The 23,709-nt window shown below is 36.5% G+C and overlaps 5 protein-coding genes across 12 annotated transcripts in view; 2 read left to right on the top strand and 3 right to left on the bottom strand.

The window, feature by feature from the left end:
- Window positions 1-2,398: 2,398 nt before the first annotated feature.
- On the top strand, window positions 2,399-5,267 carry LOC132205604 (inositol polyphosphate 1-phosphatase). Of its 2 annotated transcripts, none has more exons than XM_059634759.1 (7): window positions 2,399-2,777; window positions 3,049-3,271; window positions 3,550-3,672; window positions 3,726-3,873; window positions 4,119-4,287; window positions 4,347-4,583; window positions 4,788-5,267. In XM_059634759.1, the coding sequence occupies exons 2-7, from the start codon at window positions 3,056-3,058 to the stop codon at window positions 5,014-5,016; spliced, it is 1,122 nt and encodes a 373-aa protein (XP_059490742.1). In that variant the 5' UTR covers window positions 2,399-2,777; window positions 3,049-3,055; the 3' UTR covers window positions 5,017-5,267. The 2 variants fall into 2 exon arrangements, with proteins under 2 accessions (XP_059490742.1, XP_059490743.1); XM_059634760.1 differs by having other exon boundaries at window positions 2,399-2,825.
- Window positions 5,225-7,973, bottom strand: LOC132205603 (asparagine synthetase [glutamine-hydrolyzing]). Its single transcript, XM_059634758.1, has 9 exons — window positions 7,690-7,973; window positions 7,229-7,354; window positions 6,932-7,169; window positions 6,700-6,870; window positions 6,470-6,645; window positions 6,233-6,413; window positions 5,864-6,071; window positions 5,493-5,807; window positions 5,225-5,440 (listed from the first exon to the last, which is right to left on the bottom strand). The coding sequence occupies exons 1-9, from the start codon at window positions 7,816-7,818 to the stop codon at window positions 5,320-5,322; spliced, it is 1,665 nt and encodes a 554-aa protein (XP_059490741.1). The 5' UTR covers window positions 7,819-7,973; the 3' UTR covers window positions 5,225-5,319.
- A 967-nt stretch (window positions 7,974-8,940) lies between these two features.
- On the bottom strand, window positions 8,941-10,776 carry LOC132192595 (uncharacterized). The gene is made up of 7 exons (XM_059612629.1): window positions 10,558-10,776; window positions 10,374-10,499; window positions 9,935-10,320; window positions 9,671-9,849; window positions 9,439-9,616; window positions 9,261-9,384; window positions 8,941-9,202 (listed from the first exon to the last, which is right to left on the bottom strand). Exons 4-7 carry the CDS (start codon window positions 9,833-9,835, stop codon window positions 8,995-8,997), a joined length of 675 nt encoding a protein of 224 aa, XP_059468612.1. The 5' UTR covers window positions 9,836-9,849; window positions 9,935-10,320; window positions 10,374-10,499; window positions 10,558-10,776; the 3' UTR covers window positions 8,941-8,994.
- An 867-nt stretch (window positions 10,777-11,643) lies between these two features.
- On the top strand, window positions 11,644-13,363 carry LOC132205606 (epimerase family protein SDR39U1). The gene is made up of 6 exons (XM_059634761.1): window positions 11,644-11,867; window positions 11,957-12,063; window positions 12,196-12,403; window positions 12,471-12,612; window positions 12,667-12,862; window positions 12,915-13,363. The coding sequence occupies exons 1-6, from the start codon at window positions 11,846-11,848 to the stop codon at window positions 13,155-13,157; spliced, it is 918 nt and encodes a 305-aa protein (XP_059490744.1). The 5' UTR covers window positions 11,644-11,845; the 3' UTR covers window positions 13,158-13,363.
- A 70-nt stretch (window positions 13,364-13,433) lies between these two features.
- The window catches only part of LOC132205602 (protein O-linked-mannose beta-1,2-N-acetylglucosaminyltransferase 1-like), a 166,188-nt gene continuing 155,912 nt past the window's right edge, over window positions 13,434-23,709 (bottom strand). For all 7 annotated transcript variants that reach the window (XM_059634751.1, XM_059634757.1, XM_059634754.1 and 4 more), the window contains 12 exons: window positions 20,870-20,921; window positions 18,640-18,845; window positions 18,054-18,193; window positions 17,433-17,612; window positions 16,524-16,883; window positions 15,639-15,955; window positions 15,379-15,580; window positions 14,981-15,171; window positions 14,816-14,924; window positions 14,695-14,766; window positions 14,438-14,547; window positions 13,434-14,383 (listed from right to left, as the gene is read on the bottom strand). In XM_059634751.1, coding sequence (XP_059490734.1) covers window positions 14,308-14,383; window positions 14,438-14,547; window positions 14,695-14,766; window positions 14,816-14,924; window positions 14,981-15,171; window positions 15,379-15,580; window positions 15,639-15,955; window positions 16,524-16,883; window positions 17,433-17,612; window positions 18,054-18,193; window positions 18,640-18,841 — 1,959 coding nt within the window. In that variant the 5' untranslated portion in view covers window positions 18,842-18,845; window positions 20,870-20,921 and the 3' untranslated portion in view covers window positions 13,434-14,307. The remainder of the gene's footprint in view (window positions 14,384-14,437; window positions 14,548-14,694; window positions 14,767-14,815; window positions 14,925-14,980; window positions 15,172-15,378; window positions 15,581-15,638; window positions 15,956-16,523; window positions 16,884-17,432; window positions 17,613-18,053; window positions 18,194-18,639; window positions 18,846-20,869; window positions 20,922-23,709) is intronic.

The following is a 23,709-nucleotide window of genomic DNA, read 5'->3' as shown; positions in this document are numbered from 1 at the left end:
TTTCTCAAAAGAGGTTTCATTTCAGATTCAACGCATGCACTCGCGCGCTGCATAAGCAGTGCCGCGTGGACCAGAGGAGGTTTCGGCTTCAAGGTGTCCGGATATAATATAAAACGCACGATATTACGCCGATGCAGCAGCGGCAGCATCAATATAATACGCGGGGCGTGAGATGATATCAAATGAAAAAGGTGCACACACCGTCCATATTTGTATGATGGAGAGCGTCGGCCTGGTGATTGAAAGGCGCTGAAGGGGGGTGCCACATAAAGAGATTGCAAAAAAGGGGTGGCTTCGTCTTCTATATGTATTATCCCGTGCTGGATATATATTGGAGAGGGGCAGCCGTGGCGAAAAAAAAAATAAAAAGAAAGAAAGAACGAGGAGATCTCTTATTTTGAACACATGCTATCTCTGGAAATAAGAAAAAAAAGAAGGAGCCGCCGCACACACACACGAGAGATATTTCCCAATTTCTGAAGTCACCAGGTTTTATAGCCTGTGTTTTATGGCCCTGTTTCGGTTTCGGCTTGGAAATTCAATCTAGAGACCTTTGGTCTTGTGCGAGTGCTCGCCCGCTGCAGTGTGTGTTGCGTATATGCCAATGTCAGTCGGGTGGCCCCTCGTGACCTCGCCGACGAGAATCACACACGTCTACGTCCGCCGCAGCCAAACACATATCCAAGCAATTACGTGTTTTCACTGCATTCGTTTTCCTTGCAGGTCATGTTCGAGTCAAAAATTTTCCGAAATTTAAAATATTAAACTTTTTTTGTTTAAATTATTATTCTGGTTCATATTTTTTTCAATTTAATTTTTTCTGATTCATTCTTATTTTAAATTCTTCATTGTAACAGACATCAATAACTGACACGAGACACAAAATGGAAATAAAAATTTTAATAAATTAATCAATTTGAATTTTCTTATTCAAATAAAAAATAAACTCTGAAATAATATAATTTAAAAAAAGAATGTTTACCTTAAATTTGGTTTAATTAAAAAGTATAACAGCGTAAATTTAATTTATGTCTGAGAATTTAAAGAAGCCTTTATTATGGTTGTTGCAAAAAATGTGCTTGAATAAGTTTATGTAAAATGAAACCATACTAGGATGATAGCCTGGTTGGACCTTGACTATATTGAATTTTGCATATTTTTATTGAATTTATATAAAAAAAAGAGAACATTAATATGTTCTGGTAAAAGTTTTCTTCAGACTCAATTACAATTGAAATAATTTTTAGATCTTGAATATTGATACATCGTTAAAATATCCATTATAGTGTAAGATACGTCAATGTTTTTCTTTTTTTAGTTTTGGATAATAATATATTTATAAATTTTTTTTACAGTTTAGCATAAATAGATTGCTGAGATATTTGTGTATTCCGGTGTATTCCTTCTTTATAAAATAATTTCCAATTATAATACAATGCATTGAGTTACTAAAATCGATTTATGATTGGAACTGAGAAGGTAAAGATGATATTATTTTTCTTACATTTACCAATTTTCTAAATTTTCATGCTAATTTTTAAATATCTGGAAGGCGAATTCTTCATGGAATTAAGTTGATTTTACAATATTTTATAATCATAGGCCCTCTTTGAAAAATTTATAATTTACTTTGTGCAGTCATAAAAAACATTCTGTCTTTATCTCAAGATATTGTATTGTGATTTTTCTGTTTCACTTTAGTTTATACCATTCATAAAAATGAAATAAATAATTAAAAAACTTAATAATATAATCTAATTTATAATGTAAAATAAAATAATATTGTGTGGAAACTACTTTGTTTGAAAAATAATAATAAATGTTACTAATATTTTATATTATATTTCTTGCCGCCAGAGATTGTTGTGAAAATAACACTTTTGTTATTATATTCATCATAACTTGATAATATTCAATTCAGTTTGATTAAAATAATAATAATTATTTGCTATTTTTATATGAAAAGGATGAAAATTTATGTAAAAGTTCTAACTTACTCTTTTGTGAAGCACAGTAAAAACAGTCTATTTGTAAATTAAACGTGAATTATAAATTTGTAGGACGCCAGTTTTATTTATTTACTTTGTCACCTAGGTGATGAATTATTTACGCTCTCCAATATTTTTAAATAAAAAATTTTAACCACATTTTTAATAAGACAAGATCTCTTTTGTTTGAAAAGGAGTTTCATTTTAAAATTTTTAATATTCAAATTGAGCAATCTCTTGGGAGATTTTGCGATTCTGAAGAAAGGAAGGAATAATAAGCAAGTGAGAGCGAAAGTGAGGAGATTAAGGAAGGTCGCAATCAATAGCCGGCGGCCATCTACTGTTGGAGTCGCGAATCGCGCCTCCGACGAGTGTTTCGCTCGGCCGTCGGTAGGGAGAGAAGGTCGGCGCAAATCAAAACAAAGGGGCGAAAAAAGAGTAAAAAACAGGACGGTCCGCGGACAATAAGACGAAGAAAGATCCCTCTATTTATACCCCGCACGCAGGCAGGGTCCGGCGGCCTCGCTCGCGAGACGTCCGACGCGGCGCTTTTTCAGCGGCGAAAAAACGCGGGCGGCGGAGCCAAATTTGGGTTCCGGGTGCGATGCACTGAGTCCCGAAATAGCCGCGAAACACCGAAGGGTTCAAGGCTGAGATGACGCAAAAGTAAACAAAGGATTGAGGCCGCATTAGAGGAAGCCGCAGCAGCTCGCCCGCGCCCTCCGCGAGGTCTTCCATTCACTCTCTTCTGGACTGTCGCCCCGACCGGAATGCTCCTCTGACTGAGAGGTAGGCAACCCGCTTGGCCACTTCAAAATCAGTTTTTAATTGTTACAGGTGTGACAAAAAATATTTTTGCTTTGACCCGGACGTTGGCCAGATTTTAAATTATTCCTTAAAAAAACATCCTTTAATTTGCAACGATATAAATTTATTAAGTATTTTTGCAAATTTATTTATTTGCAAATTAATATTGTATTTTTTGTAATAATTTTTTTGTTTTTATTTTATTTTTTCATTCTCTCTGGAAATGATTATTGATGCAAATTTAAAATTGCAGCTTCAGAATGTTGGCCAATATGAAGAGCTTCCTGCAGGCCATCATAAATGTGTCCGAGAAGGCTGCGAACATCGCCCGGGCTTGCAGGAGAGAAGCTCAGCTCTTCAGGCTGCTCGTCCAGGAGAAGAGCAACGAGGACAAGAATCAGCGTTTTGTCCACGATTTCAAAACACTGGCCGACGTCCTCATTCAGGAGACTGTGAAAAACGAGCTCGGAACAAAGGTGAAATAATTGTTTTAAAATCAATTTATTTGAAAAGTTCAAATTTCCTCTGAAATTTATGCACCCAGCATGACCCAGTTGTCACGCCGGTTGCATACTCGGATCTGCAAAGGCGCTCAATAATATTTTATGCACGCAGAATCCCGGCCAAGCATTTGCCACACTGACCCAGATGTTTTGCTGCTGCTTATAAAGCTCAAAACAAACATTTTCCTATTTGAACAGCGATAAAAAGAAATTAAATTTGCAAAATAGATGTCAATTGGAATGTGTTTCAGTTCCCAGAGTTGATAGGCTTCATCCAAGGCGAGGAGTCCAATTTGTTCACCAACACGCTTGGTGAGACCATCGAAGTCAAAGTGATGATCACGCAAGAGGACACTGCCGAGTTGTTGTGCAAAGTTGGTTTTTTCAAATGATTGTTTTTGGAAGGAAATTGAAATTTTCTCAATAGGTTTTGGATGGTGATAAAAGTGCGGCCGACCTTTTGGCCCTCGAAGTCCACAGAGACGTGACGGTTGAATCTGATATTCCTAATGAACTTAACGATACAAACAATTTGCTGCCGATGGACACCATTGGAATCTGGATTGATCCAATTGGTATAAAGATAAAGATTTGTCATCTAAATAAACCCAATGACCTCAATTTATCTCATTTAAAATATGCTTTTCAATTAATTTCAAGTTCAAATCATTATTTGATTGTGAACTTGACTTCTTTTATGATTTATGCAATTTTGAATAAATTGAATAATCATTGTATTTTGTTAAAAAAAATAATTATAATTAAGAAAATATATATTTTTTTTTTAATTGAAAATTCTATTAATTTTCTAATTTTTCAGATTCTACGGCCGAGTACATCCAAGGAGCCGAGTGTTCACCCAATTCCCACGGAATTTTCACAAGTGGATTGCGCTGTGCAACGGTCCTCATTGGCGCCTACAACAGAAAAACCGGCGAACCCATGATCGGTGTGGTCAACCAACCCTTCTTCCAAGAAGAGGCTGAAAAGTACCTTGACGATCAATTCATTAAGTGGCCCCATTTGTAATAAACTTTTGTACGTTTAGCTGGAGAGGTACTTATTTCTGGGGTGTGAGCTGTGAGGGTGCCGTGCGAAACTCATTCGGAGAACACCCGTCACCGACGAACGTGGCCCTCCTCAGCGGGAGTGAAACAGAATCTCTCAAGGAAAGTCTTGGGAAACATTTTGAACTAGTCGAAGCAGCCGGCGCTGGATACAAACAGCTGTGCATAGCTCAGGGTTCGGCTGATGTTTATGTGTTGTCAAGAGGGTCTACTTACAGGTCAGAATTGAGAATAATTTCCAATTTGAAAGCACAGAAATAATAATTTATCACTGAAAGAAAACTTAAAACAGATTAGTCCATTTTAATTTTTTTTCGATAAAAGTTTGGTTGAAATAATAAAGCATAAATTTTTAATGACAAAATGATCATTTTGGACTGAAGCTTTTGGATGAAAAAATTTAAAAAATTTTATCTTTTTAGATGGGATTCGTGCGCACCCCACGCAATTTTGAAAAGCTTGGGCGGAGGAGTGATCAGATACTGCGAGGTTGTGGAGAAACTGCCCTCAGTGATGGCGTTCAAGGGCAATTTCGAGGACAAGTACGGTGTACGTTACCACCAGCAGGGCCGTAAGGGCTGGTGCAATGAAGAGGGTCTGATTGCTTATGCAAACCAGACGAATCTCCTCAGACTTCTATCCTGCCTTTGAGAATCTCTATCCCAAATCTTGTCTGATATATAGTTTTATCGTAATTAACGCTGAAATGAAATATGTGAATATCGTTGATATTTTTACCTCGGGACGGCCAAATAAGAGAAAAGTACGAAACTTTTAAAAGACGCTGACAACAACTCTTCCTGTTATTAAAATGCTAGTTATTTTCGTTATTTTCCGGACTTTATCTGAGATAAAAAAACGCTTTCTGTGAGTTGCTGTGCAATAAATTTATTTTATCTTGACCAGCACCAAACTTTTCAATCAAATAGTACAAAATTGGGGTGAATTTAAAAACTATTCCGCAGCATAGTGGCTGATGAATTGAGCTGACGGGTCGGTAGCATCGCTCCACCGAGGCATCCAGAAGTAGGGCAGCCAGTGGTCTTGACCGGGGAAATTTTTGTCAAACACTTGCCTGTAAATTAAATTGAATTGATTGCTGGTGAAAGGAAATTAATGCTTCTTGCCTGTAATAGAAGGCTTCTTTGGTCTTGGGGGTGCAATGAGGGAAGCGTTTCGAGGCTTCTTGCACCTGTTCGTCATTAACGAGTGCCTCGACTGACTCTTGGAGTATTTTGAAAAGGGGTTTTTTCTTGGAAGCGACGCCGTCGCTGAAAGCTTCTTTGTGTCGCCACAAAATGTCATGGGGCAGCAGGTCGCCGTCGAAGGCCTTCCTCAGGATGAACTTTTCAACGCCCTTCTGCGGCTGTCGAAGCTCTTTCGGCAAACTCAGATAGTAGCTGGTAAACTGGTGGTCCAAGAAGGGCACTCGGACCTCCAAACTTATTTTGATATTGTCAATTTAATATTAAATTTTGTACTTTTTGAAGTTTCCAACCTGTGAGCTGAAGTGGCTCGATCACTACGCAGAACGTCGTAGATGTACAGCTCGTTCAGCAACCTGAGACTCTCCTGGTGCGCCTCTTCAGCTGAAGGGGCGTCTCGGAAGTAAATGTATCCCTGAGCCACTTCATCTGCCCCTTCCCCACTGAAGATAACGGTGGAATCCGTTTTTTCCTTGATATATTTTGACAGCAGGAACATAGCTGTTTTTTTTATTTAAAAAATTAAATTATTTACAACTTCTTTCCCCAAAAATTGAGAGTTTTTTAATTTAAGCCATTAAGTTAAAAGAAATTATTTACTTTTTTAAATCATTGCATTTAATTTTAATTTAATAAAAATTTATCTAAAATTTTCTGCTCACGGATTGAGGCGCGAAGTGTTGTGATGTCCGCTATTTCAAGGTGGTACAGAACCGAATCCAGCACTGACCGGACATCCTCTTCAGTAAAAACCACCTCGTGGTGCTCGCTGCCTATGTGAGCAGCCACTCTGCGGGCTGCTACGAGATCGGGGCTCTCCTCTCCCATGCCAATGGAAAATGTCTGCAAAAGTGCAATTTGAAAAAATTCTTAATCAAAAAAATTTAAAAATTATATACTTGAACTTTGTATTGGACTCCAGCATCTTTGGCCAATTTAACGAGCAGGGCAGCAACAAGACTGGAGTCAAGACCACCGGACAAGAGACACCCTATCCTCCTGTCAGACATGAGGCGTTTTTCCACCGCAGTGGTCAGCAATGACCTAATGTTTGTGTAAATGTCATCGGCGTAATCTATCAAAAGTATTATATTTTTATTTTTGAAAAAATAATCAAGAAATTTGTAACCTTTTTCTTGAATAGCCAATTTGTAATGAGGCTTGTCGCCAATGCTATAAAACCTCTGCTGTCTCAGAAAAGTTGCCCCACCTTCAGGGTTCAGTTCGTACTCCTCGAAACAACCTGGCGGAAAAGGGTCCATTTTCCAGTCGTCGTGTCCCTCCATCAGTTTAATCAAACCTATATTTTTTAAATGAGTTATATTTTCACGGAAAGTTTTTATTTTTCATTTCAAACTCGCCCTTTGCTTCGGAGCAGACGCCGAGGACGCCGCCAGGTCCGGTCAGTTTGAATAAGGGTCGGACGCCGAAAGGGTCTCTGGCGATCAGGACACGTCTGTTCAGAGCATCCACCAGGCAGAAGGCAAAGACGCCGTCAAGCATGCTGGCCGCTTGTTTGGCGCCCAGTTTTGTGTAAAGGTGCAAAATGCACTCCACGTCGCACTTGCTCTCGTAGGTGAAGTTGAACTCATCGCGCAACTGGAATTTTTGATCAGAGTGAAGAAGAATTTTTGAATTTGCAAAATAATAAAAATTACCCTCTTGCAGTTGTAAATTTCACCGTTGCACAGGAGGGTCAAATGAGGGTTGATGTTTCTTTTCATCGGCTGCATTCCGCAAAGACCGTCATTAATTGACAAACGGTGGAAACTAAAGCAGCCATTCTAGAACATTTTCAGATGTATTCTTAATTTATTGTTTATTAATTATAGTTAATTTTTGAAAACTTATTAAAATGAATTTTTCAGCAGACAAAAGTTAATGTAACACAATGTAACATTTTTTAATTAAAAATTAAACAATTTATGTATTTTGTATAATATAACATTTAAAAAAAATATTTATTGATCTCATAGTTCAATTTACATTATTTTATTAAAAATTATTTAAACGTTCAAAGCTATTAATTTAAAATTAATATATTCTATAGAATTTTCAATAAAAATTTTGTAAATTTATGTTTTTATTTTATTATTTAATTTTTGTAATTTTTACACACCTTCATCCTGTTGTCACATTCAGTTCTCCACGCGTCCGGACCTCGGTGTGTGATCTTGGCCGACGTTTCGTGGTGTTTTGTGGTGTCCACGTCCACCAAAGCGCCGAAAACCGCCCAAATGCCGCACATTTTATTAATCAGGGACGCTCGGTTGACTATAATATTAAGTTCCTCCCTGCGGCGTGGAGCACCTAAAAGTGTTACCGTTCGTTCTATGAAACCGGCTTTTATACAGAGAGCGAGTTTTTATGACGCAACGTTTCATCAGACCGTTGGTGGCTCTGCGTGGTGGATGCGAACAAAGTTGCGCGTGGACAATTTTTCAATTATAATAATAAATTTTCAGCTCGGTTCGCTGAATTCGCTCTCGGCGCTGGACAATAAAACGGACATGCATCCAGAGCATGTGCGCGACGGCATCGCTGATAACATCATATCAGCACCCCATAGCAGAGGAGTGTTTCCGCTCTTCTGAATCCGCCTGCTATGTACACAATTTTGTAAATTTCAAATCCAATTTTCTAGAAAAAAATGTTTACTAGAAGAATTAAAACAGAAAACTCGGATTTATGGATTCCTACTTAATTACATTCACAGTTAATTTGATATTATACAATTTAGTACTCACAAAATTATTATAAAAAAAAATATTGAGACTTTATTTAAAAATTATAATAAACAAATGCATTTATGAATAATGGAAAAAAATTAAATACAATAATAAAAAGTTGTATGCTGTAGGGTCAAGTTTTAAACGTATTACAAAATCAAATACCCATGAAGGGCCCATGGCTAGGAATCTGTCGAACTAACAACAAAACATAGCGATAATTGACCAGCTCCAGAATCACCCAGAACAAAAGTGAAAAACACTATTTTATTAAACTATCGTCGCCTGTCTGGCCTTGCCCCCACCTATTTCCGTTTAGTGTTTTCATTTCTCAATCATTAAAAGACTCGCTCTCGAAAAACCCATTTCTAGTAAAATTTTACATGTTCAAACAGAGAACGCGTACTCCAAAAATAAAGTGCGCCGCAAGGAATAATAACATACAACTTATTTGACCATCAAATACGGCAGTGATTCCCTGAACAAATTATTTTTTCTAATTTATAATTCTTAATGTCTTTGAAATTCATAAAATCTAAAATTTGGAATCAAAATTTCATCTCGATGATTATTCTTCACAATGTTTGGCCAATATAAAAAAATTGTGCAGTAGAGCAAAAAAGCTAAAATTAATGATATTTTTAGATTTTTATTTTAAATTCAAAGCTTTATTGATTATTATAAATTATAACTTATTAATCTGTTGTGTAGGCCGATTGATCATGTAGTGTGTTGGCTGCTGGAAGAGCACCACAATCAGAATCGTCATGCTTTGCCTCAAAATTCTCAAGCAGCTCCGTAAATAATTCCTCTGTAGACATAGTATTTCCATATTTTGGTTCAGTTTTCCGCTTGATCATTTGAAAAATGCGCACGTCCATAAAAGGCAGCCGAACTTCCAATCTGATGATGTGCGGAAAGTCAAATTTAATTATTGCCCTACTTTAACCCCTTTTTTTACCCATATGCTGAAGATGTGTAATCCAGTTCCTGTATTTCCAATCGTGTGGAATCGTGGCAGCCGTAAATTAAAATAGCCACATCTGGATTTGCTTCAGAAATATACTTTGTGACCTCAAGCATTTCTGGTGGCCATGCATTCAAATTAATTTGAAAATAAAATAATCATCTAATTATACTTGTATATTCAGATGCATGAGTTTGAAGCATCATTTCTCTCATTTGACTCAGCAACAATGCCTTGTTTTTGGCTAGAAGACTTTCTACATCTAAAACTTCCCAATTTTCGGTGCATAAGATTTTTGAATAATTTTGAGTAGCGTGGGAATAATGAATGTCATCCCCAAAGTAATAGACCTGCAAGCAAAAAAAAATTATTGCTTTATATAATTAAAAAAATATTTAAGATACCTTTAATGCGCCGTTGTGTATTTGTGACAAAATAGCAGCCAACAACCAGGACGAAGCTGTTTCATTTACAAGACAAGCCATTTTCTTTGCTTCTAACTTAGTCATTTTTCCAACTGCATTCCTCATCTCAATGAGAATATCCAAAGAAGTGACATCTTTGGTCATTTTTTCACTAAAAACTGAAAATTTTACCTTTTATATTGTTTTTAATCTTATGTTGTTGATAATAATTTGAAATACAAATTTATTTGTAAATATTTATACTCTGAGAAACTCGGCTATCGTAGTATTGACTGTTGACATGAATAGCACCTCCATTACTCTGCACTCTGCAGGGCAAACTCCTCAACAGACCCCGGTATGAATTCGTGCAGTTTCAAATTTTCTCCCTTGACCTGCAAAGGTTGCAGTGCTTGTGCTTCAGAGCTGACCGCCAGAAAGCCGAAAGGGCCTGTCAGGGTGTGCAAAGGTCTCACGCCTTTCACGTCTCTGCACAACACAATCCTCTTCCGTTCCAAATCGACGAGGCAAAATGCAAAAACGCCGTCCAAAGACGCGGCGAACTCGACCAGGTTGTCCTGATATTTTTCGTACAGAGGAAAAATCACTTGGGCGTCGCACTTGATTGTTTGCGGGTTGTAAACCTCAAGCTGATGGATTTTCTTTATTAAATTATTTTAATTTTTGTAAATTTAATTTTTACATCTTTCCAGTTGTAAATGTCACCATTGCAAATGAGACGGTATTTATTTTTGTAGTGCAGTGGCTGCATGATTTCCTCGTTCAAGTGAGTCCCAACCTCAAGCCGGTGGTGACCCAAAACTCCAGTCTTGGCAAGAAGAAAATAATTAATTAAATCGCCTGAAATAGGGGCAATTTTAGTATACTTTGCCCAGTTGCTCAACCCGGAACGCGTGCGGTCCTCTGTGCTTTAGTTTCCAAAAACAGTCCATGAATTTTTCCAATCGCTGCGTGTCGAGCGAAGGCGCGAAAAGTGCACAAATAGCGCACATTTTTTTTTTTTATATGATTTAAAGATTTTTTACACCAGGAAGCACACAAAATTTTTACATGAAGCCTCTTCTCTATTTGAAGTAGGAATAAAGTACAGAGAGCAGTTCTTATAAGAGCCATTCATATCTAAAAAATTTTCATAGCAATTGATAAGAATTTTTAACATATGCATTGGTGAAAAACCACATATTATAATCATGAAAAAGAGATAAGCTGCCACACAATATAATTTAAATATGTATATGCCTGTCGCGCAAACTGATAAAATAAATTGTTAATCTTAATTTTAACCTTCTAAGATGTAAGTTGAAAGTTGTTCTCAATTGAGTTTTCAATAAAGACAATATATATGCAGAATGCACATTGGGACTTCTCATCGACAAAGTCAAATCAAGTCTTTGCAGCAATGGTAGTAAAAATTTAAATTTTGACTCAAAAAATGGCTCCTGTTGTTGTAAATAAATACTTGATTTGACAATGCTTTAATTTAAACGTCATATCCTATATTACTTTTTAGTTTTTACGCATACATTATAATTAATTCCGGGTAACCTGCTCAAGAAAAACCAGTTTTGAAAGCGAATTTAGATCATTCGAAACTTCAAAAGCATGCATTTTTTTAAAACTATTTTTTTAACGAACTAAAATAGCCAAAAACCTATGAGAAAGGTGAATACAAGCAGCGTATCTTGTGCACATGATTTTCGCGCATTTTTTAAACTCTTCCCCACTTTTGGAGTGTTTGATAAAGAGAATAAGAAAATTAAATTCCTCCATCTATCAAGAGGTTCAAAATGATAAAATTAGTTTAACATTGCGTTTATGATGCTAATAGACTTACTAATTTTGGTTAAATTGCTGTAATTCTCTCTTTTTTCACACAGTGTATAAGTCACCTGCTGGACTCCTTTGTTTACTACCCACTTTACATTTTGGAGCCATTCAAGCCAGCTGATTATCAAAACAAAAACATTGAAACGGCAAAACGGCACTGTTTTTGCGCTGCTGCTCATTATTTAGTTGTGCTGTTTTTGTCAAAAGAAAGCTATTTATAAAAATTTAGGCGAACGACACTCGTAAGTGAATTCCACGAGATCTTTGGCTTTTGAAAAGACTTCAGACAAGAGCTTAAATCGAAAATCGATCTCAATTCGTTAAAAAATGACCGGCACCGTAGTTCTTGGTGAGTGAAGTTACATAACAACACAAATTAAATTATAGTTTTAATTTTGAATTCGTGTAATTATTAATATATTTGTCTCACTTTCTTAGGAGGTGGCTCTGGTTTTGTCGGAACGGCCCTCGGAAATCTCCTGAGGAGAAATGGCTACAACATTATCACGGTTTCAAGAATGCCAGGACCAAACCGAATGTCTTGGGTTGGTATTTTTTCCCCTCCGATCTAACATTTTTTTTTTAATAAAATGTAAGCTAATTTTGGTAAAGTGTAATTTAAAATTTTGAAAGGAGAATTTTTACTTTATCTTAATTAAATCTGCGTTAATTTCTAGATTGAACTGCAGAAGACTGGCATTCCAGACAGATGCAAGGCTGTGATTAATCTGGCAGGACAAAATATTCTTGATCCAAAGCACCGCTGGACCGAGGGATTCAAGCAAAATGTGTACTCGAGCAGAATCAACACAACCCAGTGGCTGGCCGAGGCCATCGACAGAGCACCGACCAAGCCTGAAGTCTTCATCACAGTCTCGGGCGTTGGTAAATAGTTTTCTGTAACAAAATTGCACTTTTTAATTTAAATTTATGCTTTTTTATTATTTTTCAGGCTATTACAAACCAAGTGAGACTGAAGTTTACGACGAAAGCAGCAAAGGGGGTGATTTCGATTACCTCTCCAAACTCTGCACAGACTGGGAAGCGGCTGCAAAGTTGAGTTCCAGTCCAGGAGTCAGACAAGTCACAATTAGGTGAAAAAATTCTTTGTAATTTTTCCCCATAATTTATTAAGAAAACTTATTTAGATCTGGGGTCGTTTTGGGCCGTCTGGGCGGAATGGTGCAGCAGTTGTACTTGCCCTTCTACTTGGGCGTGGGAGGCCCTGTCGGCAGCGGCAAACAATTCCTTTCTTGGATCCACGTCCAGGACATTACCAGAATGTTTTTGTTTGCCATCGAGAACAAGAAGGTCTCGGGAGTATTAAACGGAGTCGCACCAAAGGTAAAATAAAATAACTCAAATTATGAATCTAGGTAAATAAAATTTTTTCTAGATCTGCACTAATGGCGAGTTCAGCAAAGCATTCGGCCAGGCCATGTGGAGACCTTGGTTCCTTCCAGTGCCAGAGTTTGTGCTGAATTTTGCTTTCGGCTCGGAGAGAGCAATGATCATGACGAAAGGTCAGCACGTGGTTCCGAAGCGAGCTCTTGAATATGGTTTCAGCTACAATTTCCCAGAGATTAAATCAGCTTGCCATCAGTTAGCAAATGTTTTGGCAGTTGAGGAGTCCTTGTAGTCAAATTTTTGCATTTGTCAAATTAAGAAATCTAATCTAATTGTTTTTTAGCAAAAATTAAGTTCGTTTAAATCTCAATCTGTTTAACAAGAAGATACTACCCCTGCCAGAGATATTTATTTGTATCAAAGGATATGATAGTTAAATTTTGACAAATGTAATTATTGTAAATAAAAATGTAGAATTTGTACTAAATCTAAAATCAGCAGTGGTTGAGATTTATATAAATTGTCCAAATTGTCATATATATTTTTTTTTAGATTTAAAGTCATCGATTTTTGTAATACCTTTTGATCTTTATTTAATCAGATTCATTGACAGGAAACTGGCCATTTGAAGTTACAGACCGTGAAATCATTTAATTTTTTTTTATTTTTTTTCAATGAGTCGGATTTTTTTAGTGAAATTTACTTAACAATGAACAATATTAATTTTTGGTTTCAACACATTCACTAGAGTAGCTTAAACTCTTAACTTATCTCCTTCAATCGCCTTAATAGAAAATCTACAGTTGCAGTGTAATTGATCCAGGCAAGATCACAGATTTCAAATCAACATCTCTCTTCAGCGCTCCAACATTCATTTGCACATCTATATATCTACATAATTTTTATTATAAATGCCCTTTTAGAATGCTCAATTAATATCACATTGAATAATTAATCAATCAAATTCAATAATGCCAAGACATCCAGGCAAAAGTTGAATTTTGGATTTTTTTTCAACATTTAAAAATTATATAATTTTCTTCTTCACCTTGCACACTCATTTTATTTTTTTGCTATTGACACTGATATGCAGCTTCTCTGAATGTTCACTATTCACTCTCTGAAGTCAATTATTGTCGGCATTTCCCGCGCGCTCTACAATTATTAATTTTCACAATGAGCAACATTCAAAGGTGCTGAAGATTAAGCTCATGCAGGCACTCGGCAGCGAGTTGAACTTTGTTTATAAACACACATTTTGTGTCCAGCACTTATAACATCTCTATATTAGCAGTGTTGTTTTAAATTTTCCTCTCAACGGTTTGCTGCAATTTTGTTTTAATTCAGTCGAGTTGTGAAAGGAGGAGTTTTCAAGCTGGGGCGCTAACTCGTGGAGATCACAGAATTAACGATTATTCTCGTGGCACTTTTTACATCTCTTGCTATCTAATGATGTTCTTGAGCTTCTCCTTCGGCCGCTCAAGAAAGATGGGCGTCACATTAGAAGGCTTGTATTTTCTTAAATTTTAACAAAAATTATATTTAAGGTCGGAATTTAAGATGAATACTTACGAATAATCAGAGTTAGGAACTCCAATGACTAGCAACTCGCTGCCTTTGGCGTGCATTCGCCACATACTCTTGTGGTAACCTCTTGCGTCCAAGTCCCAGATTTTGAAACACTGAAAAATATAATTATTTTCATATACAATTTAATTTTTCCTCTTTTACTAGGAACTTTTGAAAATAATATGATTTTACAAGAAAACTTTAAGCAAATTTCCGATTAAAACAAAAAATGTTTTGAAAGCTTTGAAGTCTGTCATTACCTTGGCCACTTGCTTCCAGGTTCCGAAATCCTTTGGCTCCTCCATTTTAATATACATAACAAAAACTCCTCCCTATTAAAAATGATTTTATTTAGGAATAATTTCTACCACCAAAAATTACCCTTTTCTCCGGAATAAAATTCTCCTCGCAAGGCGACTTGCTATGATCCAGGACTGTAGCTCTTTTTATCATACCAATCACCAGCTCTTCGTAGTTTTCTTTCTTCATACTGAAAAATATTTTTATTTAAACATTGAAGTCTCAATCTTGTGAAGTACAACACACCTGTCAATATCACGCATCTCAACGTAGGGGACGGTGTTCAATGAGTGCTTTTTGAAGTAAACATCCTGGAAGTAGGAGTTCATGTTCAGTCCAGAAGCACCAAAGTGATACGTTCGGGAAATGTCAGGGACAATGCACTCTCGACCTTTCCTCACTTCCGGCAAACGCATCCACATGTCCCAGTCCCACATCTGGAAAAAAATGAAATTGTAAGAAAATTTAATCAAGCCAATAATTTATATATTTTACAAAATTTTATTAATGATTAAATTCTTTTTTAAATGAAAGAAAAAATTGCACACTTAATGTGAGATATCTCTACATTGAGCCGATGTAGTGATAAATCTCTACATTCGGCAGATGTAGAGAAATATAAATAATGTATGTTAAAATTTTACCTTTTCCGGAGTAGGCCATTTAGGCTCCAGTTCTTCTTTGTACAGCGACCTTTTGAGAATCCACCCCAGTCCAGGCATGGTCTCCACCCTGTAGAGTTGACTCGGGTCCTCACTAGTGTGTTCGTAGCCCTGGTCATTCCAGGCCGATATGCAGTAGATGCTGTCGTCCTCCTCCAGCAGCCGCTTTGTCTGGCTGAAAAAGCTGCAAAATTTTTCGTTTACAAATAGAAAAAAAAATGAATTTATCTCAAAATCTTTACCTGAAAAAGTCGGGGGCCACATCCAAGTCCTCCTCGATGATGATGGCGTATTGAGTGTCGGGGAAAATATTAAAAGTGGCCGTCAGGGAGGCCTTGTAGTGTTGAGAGATGCGCGCGTTCTTGATGCCGATCGGCGTGTGCTGGATTCCCCTCAGGCCGAACAGTTTCGTCACCTCGAGGGGCTCCTCAAAGTAGCCGTCGATGAAGACGGTGATCATGTCGGCATTGGCGCCGTGGGCTGACAGCAAACTTCGCAGCATGCGGTACAGGTAGTGGGGTCTGTTGCTTGCGATGATCGCCACAGGCACATCATTCACCTGAGGGATACGAATTTCCATTAATGTTTTAAATAAAATAAATGAGAGATATAAAATTTGATTCAGGAAATCAATAGAAATAATTTTATCTTACAATATTAGTAAAAAGTTTTAAGGGTAAATTTAGAATTTTTTGTATTATTTTTTAGGATTTACCAGACTTTTGCAATGTATGCCTACTTTTGTAAAAAAAAATTAAAATAAAAGTCAATGTTGAAAATAATTATTTAAAACAGCGATAGTAAAATTTGGTACTTTTAATCAAAATCAGAAGCGGCCGAGAAGGACCAATTTTACTTGCTTTTATCCATTTTTTAATTTAAAATATGATGGAGTTTCATTTTGGGTCGTTCAATGGTCTCCATTTGAAATCAATGAAATTTATCTTTCTGATAAAATATAAAATACTAAAATGTAAAAAATAAAAGGTTCAAATAAACACATTTTTTGTACCTTTCCTAAAACTTAGGAAACTGAAAATATAATAGAAAAACTTGAATTTTTCTTAAATTTTCCCTTCAAAAATTAATTAGAATTAATTAAAGAACAGAAAAATTCAGGCATTCACCTGGCTACGAGGTAAAGGAGCGGGGTTGAAGATGAGTGGGGCAGGATCTGCACAGCTGCAGACGGAGCCGTAGCCCTCGATGCGGCTGCAGAACTGGCGGCGCCTCCGGTTCTCGTCCGTTTCCGGCCAGTCGCACTCGCTCTCCTCGACGGGCACCAGCGGCACCTCCACCCTCAGCACCACCGGCGCGCCCCACGTGTTGAACTCGGTGCTCTTGCTGTACGACTCGCCGAACATTTTGCCGCCCTTCTTGCTCACCATGGCCCACATGTCGCGCCAGCCGATGACCTGCGAGCGGCGCGACCCCAGCCGCTTCAGCAGGTCGCGCGCCGGCGGCTTCATTTGGAACGTCCCCTCGTCCTGAAAATCAATTTTGAATATGAACCACTTGACAATGATTAATAATTCAGTGGACGCCGTGAACACAATTAAAGCGACGCACAGCAGCATAAATTTTTGCCTAAATTAGCTGGAAATATAGAAAATTGTTCAAGCTGGTAATTAAAATAAATTAAATTAGTTGATAGAATTAAATGTTAAATTATTTAAAATTGTAAATTTTATAAAAATTAAAATAAACACCTGGATTAAATAAAAAATAAATCTATAATTTTATTTTTGAGCATAGATAAAAATTAAAACTAATAATTGTTTTTACTAAAAATTTGAAGTCCCCAAACTAAATATAAATTGAATTCATAGACTACCAGCCTGACAAAAATTAAGCTATTTGCAACATCGAGCTTTTATTTCGCCATGAAAAATGTGATATTTCTGTCACCTTTTTGTGCAGAACCTTGCTTCTTCTAATTCGAAGCTTTTTGGATCCCTACAAGTCAAAACAAACCAAAATAAAACTGATCTTCTGACGTTTTTGGAATCAGAACCGATCCTTAAACTAGAACTCACCTTGATAGCGAAAATGATGATCCGCCCGTCTGAGACCATGTTCAGAAAAAGGGACATTGCTTCGTCCTCGTGCGGCGAGTATGTGTCAAAAGTGCGCTGCGCCATCACACTTCCCGAGGCCTGGTTCAAAACTAGAACGTGAATCCCGCGACCCTTGTGCTCCTCGCCGTCCTCCAGAATCTGAAATTTGCACAATTTACTTAAAAAAAAATACTTCAGTGAAAAATTTTCATTTGATAGACAAATCACTAAAATTTCTTTTCAAATAAAATTAACAGCCTTACAGAACAAGAATTTAATTTATTTTGTTAAAATATTTTTTTTAAATGTGGCAAAAAACTAATGTAAAAAATTATCCAACTCATTCCTCAAAATTTTCTCTATAATAGTTATTGAGACAAAGCAAATTATGTGCGTCTTATGAGAAGTCCAGGACCAGGATTTATTTTTTAATTTCCAATTTTGGCAGCCAAAATTAAATTTGTCTGTAGTGGCTATAAAAATTGCAAAGTTTTAATAACAGGAAACAAATTTGAACCCATTAAGTTTTTAAACTTTTATGATTGATCTACATTACTTAAAGCTAATTGTAAACTGCATGCAAAAAATTATTTTGCTTACTGTGGCGCCGTCGACGGTGACTGAAACTTTGGACTGACTCGAGAGAACTTCGATGGCTAAAGCTTTGGGTTGGCTTTCCTGCAGACGGAAGTTGTTTCGCCTGCTGTCAGCGTCCACCGCCGCGTCACTGCCGCTGGCACCTGCAATCAAAAGTTTTCGCAGAGTTTACTCTCTGCAGAAATGGCGAGACAAGCAGAAAAAGGACAGGAAATTCGTGCGCCGCAGGAATAGACTTCTCGGCTGACGTGCCTGTCCGGCGCGTTGCATAAACCTGGGTTTCGCAGGCGACGGACTTGGTCTTTCTAGTCAATTTTGTGCTTGGCTGAGTTTATCTCCCATTCCAGAACTTCAAAAGTAAAGCCATGAAAATGTCACAAATTGTTACTTAAAAGAAAAAAAAATAAAACGCTTCGTTTTCAAATTTTATAAAAATCTTTTAAGCAATAAATTTTAAATTTTAAAATGCATATTTGACTTGTAGATTTATTATTATTTTATTTTTATAATATACGTTTTTCTGAAAATTATCCCAAGTTCAAGGTAGGGTGAATAAATTTTAAATATTTTCATTCTGTGTTAATCTTACCTGTGAGCAGCGCCTCTTCTTTCAATCTGCCTGCCGTGTCCATGATGAACATGACGTTGATGCAGATGGTGACCAGTAGCACCACAACCAGGATGGACTTGAACACCTTGGTCAGCCATCGTCGGCGGCCGATTGGGCGAGAAATCAAAATTTGCGGGCTGTAGTGGCCCTTTTTGGAGCCGCCATTTCGCCAACCATCCATTTTTCTGCAAATAAAAGGTTTAATTTTATCTCAAAATTAAATTACAGGAATTTAATGCTTGAATCATTGACTTGGTGACAAATAGTTTGCATCTATTTTTTATTTTAATTTATGAAGTAACCTTTTTTATGATTTCTATTATAAAAGTGCATTTCAATCAATAAAAATTACGTTTCTTTATGAGATTTTTTGGTAAAATTAGTATTATTATTATTTGTTTTTTTAATTAAAAAATCCTAATATGGCAAAGTTGTCTTGGTTAAGTGGAAATTCCAACATGATATAAAATTAATAATTTCATAGGATTTTGTTGTTTCAATGAAAACTGAGAAAACTCTAAAAAAAATAACATATTAGTTGTTAAATTTTTATCCCATCTTGACATAATACAACAATTGTTATTATTAAACTATTGAAATCTATATTAAATATAAATAAATTATAATTTTTAAATTTATTATTGACCTTCTAGTCTAGAGGATGAATGTTTAAATATCGCTCAAATAAACACAGAATTTACAATTAGATAAAATAAAAACTTGACTTTTAGTATTTCTTCAGTATTTCTTAAACAAAATCCAACAGAAATTCCCTTTGAAGCGGTCGGTGTTAAGCAATGCCAAGCACTCCAGTCTCTATATTTGTTTTTCAACCGTATTTACCAAACTGACCGAATATTTGCCCGAGTACACTTTTTCATCTGCGGCTGCTTCAACCCGACGAATAGTTAGTTTGAAACGCTCGCTCACTCGCAACTCAAGAGGCCATTCATTGCGGCCGCGCCTCGTTAAAAACTCCCTTTCGGAAGCAAGAAGTACTCGTACGTCGAGCGAGCATTGATTCGAGCCTGCGAATAAAAAGGCAGCTCGATTGCAGAGCCGGGAGAGTAAAAAAATTCAACTCTTTGTGAGCAGCAGAATTTTTAGAGGGCGCTCTCTTGAAACCCGACTTTGCCCATCAATCACCGCGCCCTAATAACAATGAAAATTATTGTGCTCCGTTAATCAAGTCTTAAATAATATAATAAAAATGATTTTGAAAGAGGAACCCCATGAACGTGAATTTTTCATTTTTATCGCCGCCGCTGCCGCGTTGCCTGGCGATGACTGCGAATTTCGCCTTTCCTCTCTCTCCCCTTTTTGTGAGCTTTCATTGCCAGACAGCACTTTGAATGAATATCTTTTTGAAATGGGATTATGTGAATGGAACTTTTTGAAAAAAGAATTCGTTGCGAATTTCGTTGAATCGAATATGTCCGTCTGCCTCCTGGCACTCCACAGAGATAAAATAGTCTCTCATTTTACATTTTATAAGTGGTTCGTTATATCCTCAAATGGAACAGCATCATTCATTTTTTTCCGAATTGCAGCTCTTTGAAAATAGGTCAGAGTGGGCAGAGAGTGGCATAATTCCTTCCTTTTTGAAATCACTGTTGCGGCTTAAATATGCTTTTTGTTGCAAGTAATGAAGGTTATTTGTGTAGCACATTGAAATCTCTGCTCATATTGCTATCCACTTTTTTTTTAAATGTGAATATTTTAAAGCTTTCCATTCCACAGAAAAACAAGTTTCAATATAATTTAAAAATCCTGGGAAATCTTCGAGTAGAGAAAAAATTATGAAATAAACAAGACAGTACAAAGAAAAAACTAATGGCTTTTATATAATTTCTTAAACGTTTATATTTAGAAAGTATTTGGTTATGGGAAAAAATTAAAATAACGAAAAAAAAGCTCATTACCGTCTTTTAAGTTGTTTAAAGTGATAATAAAATAATTAAAAATTAAAAAAGTCCCACTAAAAAAGTCAAAATTGTTTGGGAACCATTTTTGATAAATTTAAAAATTTCATTATGGAGTCTTCTTTTGATTTTTTTCCGTGAACATTTTAATATTAAATTTATCATAAATATGCTTATTTTACTGCCCACTACACATAATTTCTTGATGAATTTGATTTTAAAAAGTTTTATTTTTTCAAATAAAATATAAATCGGCATTACTCATATTTATATAATTCAATTCTCACCTGAGTTATGAAGTCCGTTACTCTTCCATCAAGAACTCCATCAATGTCACCTCTGGAATCAAATTATTTCTCGAATCAGTTTTTTGTTGTTGTGACGATGATTACATTCTGTTTTCAAAACAACTTTTAACATGAACCATCCTCCGGAATTAATCCAATTTGCAATCGCGCTCCTCCAAAAACAACAACAGAGTTATTATTTTACCAGTTTATAAAGCCACATTAATCCGCCTGCAGGGATTCGGTTTTTTTGGTTTCTGACCGAGTCTCTTTCGGTGGAAGGAAAAGCCGACAGATTATCTAGCGGATCGGATTTCGGCCCGTGCGTTTTGGCAGAGGGAGGAAGCAGGTTTGTTTGCTTTGGCCAGAGCAAAGGGAGAAAGCCGGAGCAGGTAAAACTGCGAAACAACACACAGGTCAGAGGGAAGCCGTTTGAAGTCGGTGCGCGCGCGGCAGACCGTGATTACAGCAAAACAAATCCACATTTCTGTACACAGGGCTTTGGTTTCACGGCGTCGTTGATTAAGAAGTGACGCTGCGGGCAAGAAAAAGGCTTCCTCGGATGACCCCGATCGCCCCTGCATTCATTCAGAAGGCCTGTTTTTCTCGCCCTCGAGCCGTTCCTTGTACATGCAAAATTGAAACTCATCTCGGATTTGCTTTGTGTACGTGCAAGTGTGGTCAGACAGAAATGAAGCAGGCCGGTATACATTCTGACGTCAAAGGTTCAAAATCGCAATTTATTTTGAACAGAAAATCCTTCAGTAAAAGACAACCGAGGAAAATATAACACAAAATATTGGTTGTGATGATATTTTTTGGACTGATTCTTTAAAATATATTTTAAAATATAATTAATAGAGAAAGTAGAATTTCACAGGGTTAAATTTAATTATCAGTCATCGCCTCTGGGCTTTAATTAATTGTCAATATTTTGAATTTTTTCAGCACGCCCTTCTTGTTTTGTGGGGAAACAAAATAAAAGTCCAAACTCCAAACAAAAACTAATTTACCTTGAAAATAGAATGGATGCTATTTTGTATGTCATTCCCATTAATTAAATTTGGCCTAGAGCAAATTAACTATTTTTTAAATGAACTATTAAATGCGAGCGCTGCCATGAATGGTTTGACCTCAGTAGTTTTGTATAAAATTCAAATTATGAAATTTATTTTCAAAGTAATTTAAATATTTATAGCGGAATTTCATGATCAAGAGGGTTGATTCAAATTGTTTCAATTTTGATTCGGCGTTAACTTGGTTGGTTTTCCGAGTCACGATACAGTTCCGGAATTTGTTTTATTTTCAAAATAATAAACTATTAAAGAAAAACGACAATGAAAGCAGAATTTAAATCAAGACACCTAAATTTCAATTTGATTATTTGGATCATTTTTAATTTCTGATTGTGAACTGTGTTTGAATGTGACAAAAAGATCATAAAAATCGTCATATTGAAATAAAAATTATTGCAAGTGAATCATTTTAAAGCGTCAAAATTGATGCTTGAATAATTCAAATTATACTCCAATTGATAATAAAATAAGTCCTAAAAGATTTCAGCGAAATTTGAACATAGAAACAACCTACTTTGAATTTAATGCTCTGCTATCATACATCGTAAGTGAGAATAACAGAAACAATTTTATTATTAATTAAGCAGCAAGAATACGCTAGAAATAAAAATTTGTGATCAAATATTAATTCATATCCAAGTTTTAATATGATATTTAACCTTGTAACAATATATTTCCATATTTTCTTAACTAGCATCTGCTAATCCATCTGTTCGCAAAAAGGCAAAATAAAATAAAAAATAATTAAAATATAAATCAATTTTAATTAAAATTATTTGATGAGCTAATATATATTATTTTTTGCCAATTTCTGTTGCATTCTCTCCACACATATTTTCAAATTGTTGTTCGCTGAAAAAGGGAGATTGTGCGGTGCAGACTTTTGTTGGCAGAAGATGCACGGGCGGCTAAAATTGAATTTCGCTCTGGCGTCTCGGGACAAACCGCAGAGCGTGCTGCTGCAGCACAAAGGAGTTCGCCGCCGCCGCCACCAGCTCCGCCGTCAAATTAATAAATTTCCGTGCACGCTGCGGTCGTTCCATAAGTCAAGCTGCTGCTTTCAAATCCTCCTCCCAGAACACCTGTATGGGGATTTGCTTGCTCTTGGCCTCCCCCGGGGGCTCAAACTCGATCCCTGATCGTCCCTCCCGACGAACGACCCTAAGACTTTGCGGTCCAAGGTGGGCATCCCTGCTTTCTCTCTCTCGACAACTAGTTGCGTTGAATTAGGCGAGGGATTTGCCGCGAAACTTGCACGATGGATGCGCGCGCGAATGCGCTAATTTCATTTCGCCAACTCGGCTCCAGAAGGGAATAGGGACCGCTATTATATCGCTGAGAAAATGAGCTTACCAGGATTGTGCAGTTGCTTTGCCTTTCACCAGACATGAAGATTTAGTTAGTTTCAAACAAGATTGATATCGTCTTGTTTTGAATATTACGAAATATTCCTAGAATATTAACATTGTTTTAATTCAATTTTAGTGTATGTCAAAAGGACTATTATTTTTATTTCATATTAAGTCCTTAAAAGAATTAAGGACGAGAGAATTTTAAAACAGCCTTGATTATTATTATTTTTTGAGAGGCTCTTCTTTGTTCGCTACTCGACCTCTGCTTTTTTGCCTTTTTTACATATGAATGTTCGAACGTGCACTTCTTGGGCTTTGGGTTTCCGCGTGCATGCGATTTCCAAGGCGCACGATCGTACTTTATTGGCTTTGCTTACATTTTTCCTAAATCAGCGTGCATTATCGCGCAACG

Source organism: Neocloeon triangulifer, unplaced genomic scaffold (assembly GCF_031216515.1).
Source record: "Neocloeon triangulifer isolate White Clay Creek 2 clone unplaced genomic scaffold, ASM3121651v1 ptg000003l, whole genome shotgun sequence".
Taxonomy (NCBI): Eukaryota; Metazoa; Arthropoda; class Insecta; order Ephemeroptera; family Baetidae; genus Neocloeon; species Neocloeon triangulifer.
Note: the sequence above shows the minus strand (reverse complement) of the source record. Positions and strands in the feature narration are given on the sequence as shown.